The sequence below is a fragment of the Tursiops truncatus genome, chromosome 7 (assembly GCF_011762595.2).
Source record: "Tursiops truncatus isolate mTurTru1 chromosome 7, mTurTru1.mat.Y, whole genome shotgun sequence".
Classification (NCBI taxonomy): Eukaryota; Metazoa; Chordata; class Mammalia; order Artiodactyla; family Delphinidae; genus Tursiops; species Tursiops truncatus.
The window spans coordinates 71,249,979-71,266,450 of NC_047040.1; the positions used below are offsets into that span (position 1 = coordinate 71,249,979).

The window sequence follows — 16,472 nt, forward strand, 5'->3', positions numbered from 1 at the left end:
TTTTGTAATGAAAACAGTCAAAATAAGAATAGAAGCAACATCTTAGTGATGGTTTTAGCCCTTCATATCTTTCAGGGAGCTTTTTAATATATTATTTTATCAGATCTTCACGAAAATCCATAAGAAGAAAAGGAATTATTGCCCCTATGTTTTAGACAAGGCTTTTTGTGATTTATGAACCTTGAGTTTCAAGTTACTAAGTATTTGTGCTGGGACTAGAACCCCAGAGTTCAGACCCCAAGTCAAAGGCTGCTGGGAAGAAAGGATGGAACAGTCAGGTGGGAGTGTGTGTTTTTTCCTGCTCTTTCAACTAGAGCAATTCCATCCATATACATATTAGGTTTTCGGATTCCACATGGATTTCCACAGTTCAATTTCATTCGAATTTCATTACACAGAGCAGGCAGCATCTCCTCTGTTGTTCATGACTCAGCTAGATTGTGAGCTGCGTTCCACAATTACACTCAGCAGGCCTGCAGTGCTCCATCACAGCAGGGGCAGTGGCATGCTATACTCTCTCCCCTGCTGGGCCCCCCCAGACTCCACCTTGAACTCTAACTAGCTCTTCTGGCCAGTGGAGCCAACTGATGGCCTTTGTGTGGACCAACTCTCTCTGTTGACTTCCATTCCTTCTGCATGTCACACAATCATGTTTTCTTGTTTACCACTGGTCATTTTCATCTCCGTGGGTCTCTTTGACCATCAGCGTGCACACACACATACGACTGTGAGCTTCCTGCAGGTGTCTAACACGGGGTGTGCAACCAGGATTGTTGAAGACACAAACACTCATGTTGTAGCTTCATTATTCTTTCTCCTTCTTCAAAAACTCTTTTCCATTCCTTCAGGAGGAATGTAAATCTTTGTACATCTTCCTCTGTCTTCTTCCTTCTCATTCCACTCCTCATTCTCTCTCTCTTTAGTCTTTCTATCAGCATTCAACAACCAAAACATGGCTGGCAAGGATAATGTCAATTACCCTGTATCTACAGAAATTGAAGCCATTACTTCTGAAGGGAAATTAAGCAAGACAAATATCTAGTACCAAGTGACTACATTTTTTAAAGTGCCTTTAGGTCCAGAATCGTCACAAGTCTTTAGATGCTTCATCTATAATCACTTGCTTTTTTAAAAGCACTCCTTGAAAACTTTTCTCTCCTTTTCATCCTTCAAACTTCAGCTCAAATGTCATTTCCTGCAAATCCTTTACTGACATCCTGAGACTCCATCACTCCTTCTGAAGTCTCCCCACAGAAATTTTAACACACTGTTACCATAGCACTTAATCCATCATGTTTGCTGCCATTAATCGTTTATCTGTTTGTGTCTCACACTAAACTAAATGTTTTTTGTCCTTCTATCTCAAGCAGCTAGTAATATAAAGCCTAGCCTGGTACATAGATACAGATGCATAATTTTATTGTTGTTGTTGTTGAATGTTGATTTAGTTAATTGAATGATTGCTCTGGACTGATGAAAAAAGAAGCTCATTTTTACTCCATTTTTATTGTGTTTTTGGAATGGGATTGTTTTCTACTAGTCACTGAAATTTGAAGTGCATTTTTTAGCTGTCTTATGAGTTGTATATATTTGATGACAAACTTGAGAATCTTAACATAGAAATTGCTTCTATGGAAAAATATGTTTCATCTTCCAAAATGTTCAAACATATGCAAAAGAATAAAATGGAATTTGTCCATAACTAAATGGTCTTTCCCTTTTCCCTGATGTCTGCCCCATCCCTGCCCCCAGAATTTCACCCCATTTACAATATACCTCATTCTCTCCACTCTTCCACGGTGTACAGTTTGGTTTTCTGTTGTGTACCTTGCAGTCTGCTCTACTCCATCATTTATGTATTTTTTTCCTGTTGAATCTATTTCCCAGAGGATCAACACCATGCATTTTTCATTGTTAATTTTTCACAGTAGGGTTTCAAAGCACAGTGTACAGGGTAGGTATTCAATAAATGGCGAGTTAAATTTTCCTCTGCACAGTTAAAACGCTCAATAATTCAAAGTAGAGGGATGTTGGCATTTGATGAGATATGGGGGATATTTCAGTCCCAAGTTGGAACAGCACCTAATTTCCCATAATTTGCCATCTGAGCTCAAAATGCCCCAATTTTAGGCTTCATATTCTCCCTTCTCTCACTTTGCCATCTACTATTCTCTTCTCCAGAGATGAAGAGAAATGAGATGATCACGCCAATAAAACATCCTTTTTCATCTTTATTGTTCTTGTCTGGATGCTTCATTATGAGATGTCAATTATTCAACACTCTAATGAGCTGTCTTCCAAGCACAAAACGTTCTCGTCATCTGGTATTAAAGTGTTGTTTTCTGCTTTTAGGCTACAGTGGTGGCTGTGTTGTCATTCGAGGAAGGAGTCCCCCTGGTCGCTGGGAAGTGAAGGACTGTAGACACTTTAAGGCAATGTCCCTGTGCAAGCAACCAGTGGAAAATCAGGAGAAACCTGAGCAAGAAGAGAGATGGCCCTTTTCCTCCTGCTATTTGGATTGGGAGTCAGAGCCTGGCCTGGCCAGTTGCTTCAAGGTAATATGAAGGTTACATGGGCATTCTCAATGGGACCAACATTATTCATACAGATTTACAGAGAGATAGATATAGAGTGAGATATAGATAGAGATATATAGATGTAGAGAGAGATACAGGTATAGATATATACACATATGTGTTAGAAATGTCTTTTTGCAAATCATCTTTAGATCCTAGATTTAAATCAGTATCTACAATCTTCTTCTCAGAAATACGTTTTTGAAATATGATGTTTTTGTTTGGTGGTTTTGTCTTTGGTTCATTTTACAAATAGAGATTTCCAAAATCCTGGGAGAAAGTTCTTCTCCAGCACCTGGGCACATGAAGAGCAGAATGGAGACAGCCTCTACCTCTAGAAATATTGCAGTCTCATAGATGGCCTGAAACACCTGTAATACACTAAATTTAAATGTACACAGGTATAATCCTACATTAAATTCATGGAATAATAGGCCCAGAAGTGACCACACAGAGCAATAAGTTAAACCTTAGAAATGAGTAAACTGCGGCATGAAGTGAGATGAAGTGATTTGCCCAAGATCAAAATTATTTATTGACAGAGTTGGAATAAACTGCGGTCTTGGGACTCCCAGTCCAGTGCTTTTTCTACTACACATCACCCTGATATGTCAACAAATACATGGTGTGTTTGATGGGCATAGCAGTAGGGCTTATGAATTTAAAGTGATTCGAGAAAAGGTTCCCAGCGGAGGTGGGTTTTGACATATAATTTAAAATATGGAAATGCTGTGCTGTGGTCCATGGGACTGGGAAGGTTATTCATCCCGGTCTCAGCAAATCAGAGCCTGGTGAAGCCTGGCCGCAGGGTGCCTGCCGGGCATTAGAGACTCAGCATAGTGTCAGGCAGTTAAAAATGAGAAGGGTGCAGAGGCCAGAATCTGAAGCTCCAGGTCTTCAGTTCCTCACCCTTGACCTTAAATAAAGTCAAAAGTATGCCCGCCATTTGACTGACTTCTTCCTGCTATTGTGAGGACAGCTGAGAAACAGGAAAGAATTTAGTCACAGCTAAGACCCAAAGACCCTAGAAATATACCCGCCCTAGGTCCCAGGTCTCATTTCTCATTTCTTTGCCTGGGTTAGCCAGATTCATTCAGCTATGGAATACTAGGTCTAATCCTAGCTCTGCTAGTTTGTGGCTGTGTGACCTGAAATTTGTAACCTCTCTTATCCTGGCTGTCCTCATCTCTTGACAAACATTTTATTAAGGGACAAGCATATCCCAGTCACAGGAAATTTAGGAGGGGGAAAAAAAAGAGTTCTCAAGGAGGAAAAGAGTCCTCATCTGTTAAACTGAGCCTATCATATCCTCCGCATGACTTTGTCATGAGAATCAAATGAGATAATGGTATTACAACAACTAGACACACTTTAGTTCAATAAATGTTATTTCTCCCTACTTGGTCAAGCTTTTAAAGTAGAATAATGACAACAATTATATTATTGTCATCTTCTTGTCCAGAATTAAACAGCCTCACCTTATTCATGACCGTGTCAACTTTTTTTTCCTTTTACTACACAGGTATTTCATAGTGAAAAAGTTCTGACGAAAAGAACATGGAGAGAAGCTGAAGAATTTTGTGAAGAATTTGGAGCTCATCTTGCAAGCTTTGCCCACATCGAGGAAGAGAATTTTGTGAATGAGCTTTTACATTCAAAATTTAATCGGTAAATACTTGTTAATTTTGAAAAATTTCAGTCGCATATTTTGTCTCCAAGTAATGGCTTCTTAGGCATGAGTATCCCAATATCGGCGGGTATTTGGGATATTCAAAATCTCAAGTATTTAAGTCTAAAACCAACTAAACACTAGTTGTGAAAGAAAAATACATACTTACAGTTTTATATTTATATTGCACCCACGACTCATTCCATAAATCAAAGAACAAAGTGACGATTGTTTTGATATTTGAAATCTTTTCTGTGTACCTCAAATCAGAATTTTAGAGCTTTTCTGCCAAGTTCAGAAATTATCTAGCCCAGTGGTTTTCAAAGTGCTGTCTGAGGGTCCGGAGGGTCCTGAGCCCCCAGAGCAGGAGAGGCCAAGTGGGCAGAGCTCCTGGTTCCCTGCTCACTGACTCAGCAGGTCCAGCCAACTCCCCTTCTAGTTGTTTTGTATATAACAGGAGTCCATGTGAGATTTGGTTTGAAAAAAAGAAAGTCCCGCTAATTTTTTAAAAAAATTCCAATCCAACCTTCTAATTTTACCTCTGAGGAAACAAGCATTCACTTGTCTGCATCCATTTTGCAAGTTGACAGAATCTTGAATTTAACGAAGTTGGAAAATCAATCAAATTTAAATTTGAAGAAACATAGGAGGTCTTGTGCTACCTCTGACCCAATATGGGAATTTCTTCTACTTACATTCCCGTGGTCATCTACTGTCTACATCAGGGGTCCCCAACCTCCGGGCCGCAGACCAATACCGGTCCGCAGTGTATTAGGAACTGGGTCACACAGCAGGAAGTGAGCGGAAGAGCGAGCTAAGCTTCACCTGCCGCTACCCATTGCTGGCATTACCGCCTGAACCGTCCCGCCAATCCCCCCACCCCTGGCAGTGGAAAAATTGTCTGCCACGAAACCAATCGCTGGTGCAGAAATGCTGGGGACCACTGGTCTACATAATTCCTTTCAGTTTCAAAGTGCTCTTTACTTGGGATAAAACCCATTCCATCGTTGGAGGCTAGTTTCAAAGATCAACTTTCTAGTAAGCCAGATCAAGTCTACTCTATTTTCAAATATTTGAAAATAACCATCATGTTCTCTTTTAGTAAGTCTTCTCATCCCTTGGCCTCTTTCTCTAGAATGTTCTTGTCGGTTAGCATGTATTTTGAGAATATCTTCTATGGAAGGGACCCTATTATATGCATGGGTGGCTGGAGAATGCAATAGATATGACAGACAAAATCCTGCCCCTGAGGATGTCGTGGTCTGGGGGCGGGGGCATGCCTCCATATATATGTAACACAAATATAATACCAGGTACTCTGTTCCATGCTCTGGAAATCTGAAGTCTCAATGAAACACTTACCTGAATCTCAGAGAAAATCCAGAACTACTTTTTGAGGAAAATCCTGGCCTTCCCCACAAGTTTCCTTTAGGACCCTCCCCTAAGAAGGTTAATATGTAACATCTATCAAATTATTCATCTCCAGCATCTACAAAAATGACCTCAAAGGTGGGAATATCTCCCAGTGTGTGTCTCATGAAGTACTCCAGGGGAAATAGGGGGATTTTGTGGTCAAATATGTTTGCAAAACAAGGCACGATCTTGGAAATTTGCCATATACTTTAGCATTGTAAAGGCTTCTAGAAGGAAGCAATTTCTTTGACTGCAAAACCCTTTTTTTTTTTTTTTGAGACCAATTACCAACATCCCATGGAACTTCTAGTCCCTGCAGGAAATGCTGGCCTGAGACCATACTTCCCAAATCTGGCTGATTCTCACACTCACTTGGGAGACTTTTTCACACAGTGCCCTCTGGTCTCACGCCAGAGCCGCTGAGTCAGATTCTCTGAGGTTGAAGAAAAGTTCAAGAAGCTTCCTTGTCGATTGGTTTGCTAGTCTGGTGTGGGGCCTCAGATCCAAGGGAGATGTGATCGTCTCCACTTTTCTAAGTTGTAACTTGGCTTCATGACTTCAGCCCCTTGCAAAACACCCTTTCATACTTGCATATTGTGAGGTTTGCTATATGAAACAATACATGAAAACTGCTTCCAAGTTTGCTGTAACATCAAATTTCATTATAACACTTGTATTTATATAAATTCTCACACTTGGAATGTCAAGAATTTAGTGAATTTAGTGTCAAGTATCTATCAAATTATTGATCTTTGGCACTTAATCACGAAAGCTATATAACGTATGTTTTACTTTTTGTCCAGACTGCCAGGGAGTTCAGTCAAATCTCATGCTTAATTATACCAAATAAACCAGTTCTCATAGTTAGCATACATGCTTCTTCTCCTTCTTATGGCGCTGCTTTTCTATTTTATTATATTCATATTATATTATATTAATTAAAGTTACATAATTTTAGGAAAATGATGAAGAGAAAATAAGTACCAGTTCATCGTTTAGGAGCCAATATATAGCAGGAAACATGTAAAATTCTAAATTCAGTGAGGAAAGGAATAAAAAGCTCTCAAGGCAGGGAGAGTGATGTGAGTTTTCAGCCTGGCCATTAAGATTAATATGCCTGGTTTAACCTTAAGGCAGCATTCTCACCTTCCCACAACCTTAAATGTAAGTTATTATCATGGCAGTGACCAATGCACCTCCGTGATTCTGACCTTTTCTAAGTCACATTTTACTTTCATTTGTATCGTTCAGGCAAAGGAGCTCAAATATCTGAGAAGGGGATGCTTCAGAACAGGCTTGCTTCGGAACAGGCTTTCTTCTGCGCACTAAGGAAAATAAAGCATCTGTCATGACTTCTGAATCTTTTAACTCTTTAATTCTTCAAAATTATTCTCAGAAAATTATCTTAGTCAGATGATTCGTTGTATAATTAGGCTTTATTGCTTGATTTATTGAGTGCTCTCTGGTTTGACGCATTCGTCCTCAGCCTAATAGGAGGGAAGATGGTTCTCTGTGGGGCTTCTCACCAAGTCTAACCAGTGGTGACGGCTGAAGTTAATCTACCGTGCCTCAGACTGGTTTGCTGTGGAATTATTTACATTGGGACATTTAAAAAAAAAACCAAAAAAAAAATCTGCTGTGTACCTTTTATTAAATGGGGTGGTGGTGATTAACCTTCAGAGAATACATGAACATTTGACAAAAGAACAACAAATTAAAAGAGTAAAGTAGTATAAATAGTATAGTAAATTAGCAAATAAATAGTCCTCTAGGGAAAAGATGTTCCAAAAGTCCTTACCAACTTGCTTTCATGTGTTCTTGTCTTAATTGAAAGATATTGCCGTTCCTAATGAACATGCGAAAGCCATGTTCTCAATACGGGCTGACTGTTTCCCCCAACTGCCCATCACCAATGAGCACACCATACAAACCAAGAGAAATGGGAAGTGAGATTAATCTTCTCTCAGTTCATTTTATAGCTCAGGTTTTGCTTACAGGAAATGTTCAATAAATGCTTGCTGACTTGACCAGTTTTGCCAGTAGCATCAGCTGTTCCCTACACAACTAAATACTTTAAAATATTTCTTGAACATTTTACAGAATGTTGTGAATTCAACGGGAAGAGCCAAGTTTTTGTTTCCTCTCTTCATAGGACAGAAGAAAGGCAGTTCTGGATTGGATTTAACAAAAGAAACCCACTGAATGCTGGCTCTTGGGAGTGGTCTGATGGAACTCCTGTAAGTCTTTCCAAGCTAGAGAAAAGAAAATGAATTCAAAGCAGGTGGCCCTGGAACCACTTGGTAAACCAACCAAGAGAACCTGGAAAGAATGACCATCTTCCCCATGACCCAAACCTAAATCAAAAACTGCACCAGACCTTGGTACCAAAAGAGTTATTTCAGCAAGGTCTTGAGAAACCTTTGCTAGCCAGATAGTTCTAAAGCCAGCTATAAGATCTCGTCCCAAAAAGGAATCAAATTCTCTGAAAAAGCCCCCAAAACCATCTCCCATGTGAAGAATCTCCAGCAGAGAAGCAACTGTTCTCTAAAATAATACCAGGCTTCCTTTGCACCCCCCCCCCCACACACCTCTGCTGCGTAGTACCTGATTGTGTGAGTGTGGGACCCTTGTCTGTGTCACAGTGAAAAGAAACATTTTCAGTTTCTCTCACTCTAAAAGAACAGAAATGCCAGCCTTAGAAACAGCTCCTCCTTCCCAGACAAAGCAAGTTATTTGGAAGGGAAAAAAAAGACTTGCTTTTCATTCAGCCTCACGTGTAAAAAAACCTCTATGAAGGAAAGAGGGAACTCACAATTACGTTTTGGGTTTTTTTTTTTTTCAGGTGCAATGAGGATTTCTCAGATTTTCCTCATAATAGGGAAAAAAACAGTAGCAGTATCCCAGATTAAAATGAGATCCATCTGAAGGCACATGCAAACTCAAGTTAGGCACATGCAAAATCAAGTTATTCAGTTTCACCTGTGAACTGGGGTTAGCAACAGCCTGCAGTGAGCATTTAATGCAGCTCCTGTTCATTGAGCCCTAATTATGTTCTGAGCACTGAGCTGAGTGCACTCCTGCATGATCTCATTTCATCCTTACAGTGATTCAATACAGTGGGTATTAAAATGATTAAAGAGTTTGCCTAAAATAATATATAAGAGAGACAGTATTTGTACACAGGTTGTCTGCCTCCAAAGCCACAATATCATAATGTCTCCTCGTTGGCAAAACAGCGGCAGCCAAACTTTGAAATAGTAAACATCAATAGAGAAAAGGGATCTATCTCTAGGCCTGCTACATAGATGGTGTTCAAATCTGTAGCAAGGAAGGGGTTTGCAGAAAAGCTACATGCTTATAGTGGGAACAAAAATAGTAAGAGTGTGCTAGTTTAAAAAAATAACGATTCTACCTCAGGACTGCTTCTTTGAAAAGGGCATCAGAACCAGAGAACAGGAAGAGATCTTAGAGATCACCCAGCCCCACCCAACTGTTTTGCTGATGAAGAAACCAAGGCCCAGAGAGTGGAAGGGGCATAGCAGGGTCGACCTACCCCATAAATGGCAGCCACCACATGGCACAGTTGGGTGGTTAACATTAATACGGCACTTGGAGAATAAGATGTGGTACATAGAGGTTGAGAATGCGTTTTAGTAAAACAAACAAACAAAAACTCATCAGTAATAGAGGAATAGACAATTTGGTTCAGAATCAATGAGATTAAGCGATGAAGCAGTGGACTGAGTCCCTTGCCACTTCCCTCTGGACAAAATAAATATCAAACTCATGCCATTCTCTGAATCTGAGCTTATATATATTTAAGTTAGATGAATGGTTGCATGACCGTGTAGATGTTTGAGGAGTATAAATGGTTTCAAAACCCTCTTTTTTTCAAATTTTGTACCTCAGTTTTACTCACGGCCCATCCACTCTTCTGTCAAGTAGTCATCAAGTCATTGAGAAGGTTGAATCTCTAGTCACTACCCCGCTACGTGATCATTCCTGGAAAACATTGAATAGTTTCCTGATTAAAGCTAGGGTTGACTTAGAAGTCAGTGATTAGAGACTAAAAGCCTAGTATTTATGCAAAAGAATCTACATCAAAGGTGAGACTCGATTCTGAAAGATCTTTGAGCCTCTAAACAGTTTACCCAGGATCCCAGGGCTAGCCTAATCTTGCCAGTGAGAAAACAGTGCAAGTTCATCTGACTTGTTCCTTCTGGAGAAAAGAGTAGAATGCCTCTTAAAGAAAGAAAAAAAAAAGGCATCTTCAAGAAAAAAATGATAAAGCTTTGATTAGCTTGCTTTTCACAAATGTGGAACCACCTTTAACTGGCATCATAAACTACTTCCTCCAGAAGTCTATTGTGATTTATTTACAGGGATGTCTTTTTGATCTTTTGAAACTTTTTGCGGGGGATCGTTATTAAGGAATAATGAACTTCATCTGCTGCAGGTTGTCTCTTCATTTTTAGACAATAATTATTTTGGAGAAGATGCAAGAAACTGTGCTGTTTATAAGGCGAATAAAACGTTGCTACCCTCATACTGTGGTTCCAAACGTGAATGGATATGCAAAATTCCAAGAGGTAAAAATATTAATAAGATCTTTACTATTTGTTTGCATTCTAATAATCTATAGCATTTTCCCAAGTGAACAGTTACAGAGGTCTAAAATTTAAGCACCCTGGAGCACAGTACCAACAGCCTTCATGATGAAACAAATTGTACTCTTTTAGCAAATAATGTATCATGGGGGAATGAGAAAAGGTGACACCAGTGCAGTACGCTAACTTAGTAGGAAATGAAAATAACTGCCTATGTTGTGGAATACTGTATTTTGCAAGTACAACCTGGAAGAAATGTCACTGTGACATTACAAGCAAACAAGATTACTTATCAAATGAGTACGTGAAAGCACCTGGCACAGTGTGTGACACACAGTAGGCTCTCAACAAGTATTCACATCCTTTTCTCTTTAACCAGAGGTCTCTCTTGAGCTTCCTCTTCAAGTATGAGAACTTACCACTTTCCAAACAACACCTGGTTCTTAAATGATCTTTTAAAAAGCAAAGTCCAAAATATTGTGTTTAGACCTGAAGTAATTCAGAGATAGTACACCTGTAAGTAAAGTTCACTCAAACCGGTTTGCTTTCACTCTGCAGATGTGAGACCCAAGATTCCACCCTGGTACCAGTATGGTAAGAACTATCCTGGCAGTTCTTGAATTTCTAATTCTGTGCTGTTTTGTAGCATTACTGTGTTATTACGTAGCTCCAATCGAGTTTCTCTTTTCTTGTGTCAATTGAGAACTAATTTTTTCAAATTAACAAATTCATCATTAATAAATAATCAAACTAATAAATGTCACTAAATATTACTGAAGACATATCATAGCTTAACTCCATTTTCATGACACATGATTTAAAAATATGTATCTATCCCGGACTTTTGAATATACGTGAATGTTTCTTATATGAAATAGACCAAGGAAAATAAGTAAATTGTATACTTATTTATGTGTGGGAGTGGGTGTATACACACACATTTTCTTAATGCTGAGTGACCAAATTACACATTCGGGGTCAATCATAGTATACCCTGTTTAAGTCTGTATTACATTGCTCAGTAATTGTTGCCTCACCTGTGTTGCTTATTTTTCTTTCAGATGCACCCTGGCTCTTTTATCAGGATGCAGAGTACCTTTTTCATACCTCTGCCACGGAATGGTCCTCCTTTGAGTTTGTCTGTGGCTGGCTGCGCAGTGATATTCTCACTATTCATTCTGCACGTGAACAAGAATTCATCCACGGCAAAATAAGAGCGGTACTTAAATATGATTAAATATGAGAAACTCGGAGCTTAACTCCTTCTTCTGTCCTTGAGGGATTTTGTTTTTATATTACTTCAGACATTTATCTGTTTCATTAAAAGTCTTAGATTTTTAAGAACTGTTTTTCTTCCTGTCACAGAGATTTAGAGCAAATAATGGAAACACAGGTTTACGATGCTGGTCAGTCATTTCACTTCTCCTCATGCTTTTTTAGCAACAAAGGATGAGTAAACAGCATTTTATTGTTTTTGTGAGGTTCATTCCATCATTCAATGCATATTTATTGAGTCTACTCTTCTAGGGGCTGAGGCTCTATCAGTGATTAAAATAGACCAAAATTCCTGCCCACCTGGAGTTTTTAGTCTAGTCTGGGAAGGAAGACTGTAATCAATATAAATAAATAGAATTACATAATATTTTAGAAAAAGATAAATGGATAAATGCCATGGAGGAAAATAAAGCACAAATGAGCGACAAAGAGTACTGGGAGGTGCATGGCTGTTTTAATGTTTCAAATTTGACTTATAAGAGTACAATATTGTTTTAGACTCTATGCAGAAAATGGTAAGCAGTGGTTCTCCATTTCAACTTCAGATAGAGAAATCCTTTGAGAAGCTAGGCTTGTTAGAAAGCAGCATGCAAAATCCATTCAACAATGAATAGACTGCCAAGGAATAGTGTTGGTTTTCAGTGTATTTCTTCAGCAAGCATTTATTGAGCATTAGGTATGTCTCAGACATTGTGGTATTTGTCAAGGACACAAAAATAAAATACAGTCAGTGTCTTTAAAAAGCTGGAAATAACATGATGTAATAAGGGAAAAGGGAGCAGTATGTACAAATTACCAAGGGGGGCACCAGGGAGGAAAAACCTCATTCCCAATTTTCCCTAGGAAATTGTTGAAGATAAGAAAGAGCCTTTTTTCTTTTCCCATAATTTAACATTAGTTCATGCTCTGCAGGAATCCTTGGTTGCTCTATCATCTTTTCCTATGCTTGTAAGTTGACTGTTAAAATGAAGCTCTGGATTAAAGCATCCTTGACTTGTAAGAGAAATGTCTCCCCTCACACCTCATTGGGCTTTCCTGTTTCTATAACTCTGTTTGATACACATACAGCCTGTGAAGTGCATGCAGGTTGGGACTACTACTGCATTTTGATGGAAAAGTCAAGAACCAGAGGAGTTAGGTGACAACTGCACGGCCTTACAGAGACTCAGTGGCAGACCAACCATGAGAACTGGATGTTCCCCAGTATTATTGGTTCATGCATTGTTTTACTTCTCTTCATCTCCTACAAATGGAACACTCAAGCCAAAACTGTAATATTAAGTATCAACAAATTACATATCATGACCTCGGAAAATACATTTGTTTCTTTAGCTAGACAGCAGACTCCTCACCCCTGGTGGCAATAACAAGAGATCGTGTGAATGGCTAAAAACGAATCCATGGACATGCAAAGTGCACGTCCCAAGAGGAGCTGATATTTGGCCAATACTTACTGTAACAGTGTCAAACACGGCTAAGTACTAACATTTAATGGCATTTAATCTTTCTAAGAACTCTCTGTGGGAAGTTCTATCGTCAGCATAATTTACAGATGAAGAAGCTAAGACTCCAAAGAGGTGAAGGAACTTTGTTACACAGCAGCTAAGTAGTGGAATTTGGAAGTGATCTCAGGTCATCTGACTTACAAGGTCATTTTAAAAAATGGCCGCAGGCAGCAGAACAGCATATTCATTACATTAAAATGCTAGTTCTAAAATCCATCCAAAAAAAGGAAACCCTTGTTCATTGTTGGTGGGAATGTAAGTTGGTGCAACCTCTACAGAAAATAGTATGGAGGTTCCTCAAAGAACTAAATCCAGCAATTCCACTCCTGGGTATATATCTGAAAGAAAAATGAAAACACTAATTCGAAAAGATACATGCACCCCAATGTTCATAGCAGCACTATTTACAGTAGCCAGGACATGGAAGCAACCTAAATGCCCATCAACAGAGGAATGGATAAAGAAGATGTGGCACATATATACAATGGAATATTAGTCATAAAAAAGAATGAAATTTTGCCATTTGCAACACGTATATGGACCTAGAGGGTATCATGCTTCGTGAAATGTCAGACAGAGAAAGATAAATACTGTACGTTATCACTTATATGTGGAAGCTAAAAAACAAAACAAATGATTAATATAACGGAACAGAAACAAACTCACTGATACAGAAAACAAACTAGTGGTTATCAGTGGGGAGAGAAAAGGAGGACAAGATAGGGGTAGAGGATTAAGAGATATAACCTACTAAGTATAAAATAAATAAGCTACAAGGATATACTGTACAGCATAGGCAAATATAGCCATTATTTTATAATAACTTTAAATGGAGTATAATCTATAAAAGTTTTGAATCACTATGTTGTATAGCTGAAACTAATATAATATTGTAAAACAACTATACCTCAACTTTTTTAAATTAATAAATAAAATAAAATAAAATCCCTCCCCAAAAGATGGCTGTCAGCTATGTCTCAGATATGCACAGTAAAGGGCTTCTTTGATCGTTCCAGCAGAGCTTAGCTCTTTTAGGAACCTCTGCAGGTCTTCTCTCTTAACCTTTCCCTTAATTCACTCTCCCAGTCTTTGGTTGTTGGGAAGTCAGTGGAAATGGCAGAGTTAATACCTCCCATTGAAGGGAAGAGTAAAACCCCACAGGCTTAGACATTTGAAAAGGCAAAGCCATTGCCATGATCTAGTTGAGGACTAGATCTAGTGATCTCAAACCAGACAAACCTTGTAGTGTCTTATATGGCAACATTATTACCAAACCTATGACCATATTAATAAAGAATGCCCTGTCAGTATTATGGGTGAGTGGCTGACTGATCTAACACCGCACTGTGCCACAGAAGAAAATCATCATAGGGAATGTGCAGACCAAGAATGGAGCAAGAAAGCCAAATGGGAAAGGTATTGATTTAGAAAAAAGAATGCTGTACATTTCGAAAGCAGTTCTTCCTCCTGCTTAGTTTATAGCAGTTAGGCAATGTTTGTTGGTGGTAGCGGTGGTATTTATGGTGACCATTTACATTTCTTAACTAAGAAATCCCATGTCTAAGAACGTCTGGCTGGAATGAGTCAGTCCAGAAGTTCTGGATGAGGAACTACACATGTAGAGGTCATACCACTCATTCTTGTGGCATGCCCATCCTATAGTTACAGGAAGAATAAGAATTAAATAATTAAATAGTTTTAAAGTTACATATGTATTGTGTAGCTCCTCTAAGAAGAGTAGTAACTCAGAAATGTGAAAGACAAAGACAACATTCAGTTAGGGAGTAGAAGAGCTAATTATTGAAAAAGAAAGCTGGATGCATTTTTTTAAATCTGAAGCAGAATTTTTTTAACAGAATATTTCCAGCTTGGAAAAGTGATGAGTCAGAATTTCCTCTTTGACTAACAGAAGACCACAAGGCATCATGCGAGGAAATTTTTGAGTACTAGTTTTTTGAGCCATCTTGTTGGTCAGATTAATGCCAAAAAAGTAAAAAAAATGAGCACTTTAGGCGTTGTTTGACATGAACTAGCATTTTTATGCTGTGTTATACAATATTTGCATTTCAAAATTACAATTTACTCTTACTTTTAAAATTTTATTTCAAAATATTTCTAACAAAAGTATATCAAATCTATTAGTCATCCTCAAAAATCTGGTGTTTTAAATCCTTAAAATAACTTGGTTTTGCTATTTTTATGGAAACATTTTAAGAGATGACAGGTTGTTCTTCCTTATACTGCTTAGTAGATTAATATATTGGCTATTGCTGTGGGTTATTTCTTTTTGGTGTGTTCTTCCATATGATGCTATCTATAATGACTGCTTTTCTGTAACAAAACATAATTGATACTATGAGGTACACGGTTGTATCACATTTTTTATACAAAAGAATACTAATGTCTTCTATTGTTGCGGTTTCATACCTAAACTGAAATTTACAACATCTATTTTTCACATTGGATTTTTCACTTTGGGTGTCTCTATCTTGTCCTATGAATTTCTGTTCCATATCACAACAGGTTGTGATGTGCCCTGTGGAGGATTACCGTGCTATAATCGAGGTAGTAATAAATATGCCACTTAAGATGCAGTAGTTATACTTCCTCTTTAGAGGTCCTTAATTGGGGCAGTGAACAATCGGGCCATGATTTCCACTCTTGTTGAACATAAGACCTCTTTAGATTGAATGAAATTGTTGTGGTTCTTCCACTGATTTCAAAGCCAGTCTCCATGGACCCATTCCAAAATCTGACAATAGGAGTCTAAATTCAGCATGTAAGAACACGTCCATGAAACAACAACTCAGGGATCCAAAATTATAGTTGCTCCATCTTGCATTATTTTCAAATTGCTGATATGGCAGACAGCCACACTGATTAAGGAGTAAAAATACCTGTGTATAAATTAGAATGTTAGAGAGCTATTAGGTTCTGTTGTATGACGATCTGAAATTCACATGGAAAAATATTTATATATCTTAAAATGCATTCCCAAGTCTTTACAGAAGAAATGAAAGTGTAAATTTAAATGTACAATGCCTTCAAATTAACAGGATTTTAGCATAAAAAATTAAGTTACATTTCACACACAGCACACACACAATAAAGAATATTGATTTAAAGACCTTAGAGAAATCCCTAATGCCTGTTCTTCTTTTATAGTTAAAGAGGGAATTTCAATTTCCTGGGTCATAAGTCCAGTATTACATCTGCTCTAATGTGCATATGCATGTGCATGCCTATGGTGTTTCAAGTTTGTTCTTTATTGTACTGGGATCTATGTAATAAATAATGGTGTAAATTCATAAAATATATAAAGGATAATTTTCTAGTTGTCAAACACTGGAAATACTGTAGTATTATTCTGTCCTATAATGCAGTTTCCATTTGAATGGGGAGGGTGCTAGTACTTAGTTTAAAAACT

The 16,472-nt window shown here is 38.2% G+C and overlaps 1 protein-coding gene and 1 long non-coding RNA gene across 2 annotated transcripts in view; one reads left to right on the forward strand and one right to left on the reverse strand.

The window, feature by feature from the left end:
* PLA2R1 (phospholipase A2 receptor 1) overlaps positions 1–16,472 on the forward strand; it is a 119,968-nt gene that overhangs the window by 66,014 nt on the left and 37,482 nt on the right. The window contains 6 exon segments of the mRNA XM_019923216.3: positions 2,353–2,555; positions 4,099–4,244; positions 7,811–7,895; positions 10,115–10,247; positions 10,824–10,859; positions 11,327–11,484. Coding sequence (XP_019778775.3) covers positions 2,353–2,555; positions 4,099–4,244; positions 7,811–7,895; positions 10,115–10,247; positions 10,824–10,859; positions 11,327–11,484 — 761 coding nt within the window.
* Positions 1–16,472, reverse strand: part of LOC109547925 (uncharacterized) — a 147,398-nt gene that overhangs the window by 43,367 nt on the left and 87,559 nt on the right. The window contains exon 3 of the long non-coding RNA XR_004527424.2: positions 9,563–9,660. This is a non-coding gene — a long non-coding RNA (uncharacterized lncRNA). The remainder of the gene's footprint in view (positions 1–9,562; positions 9,661–16,472) is intronic.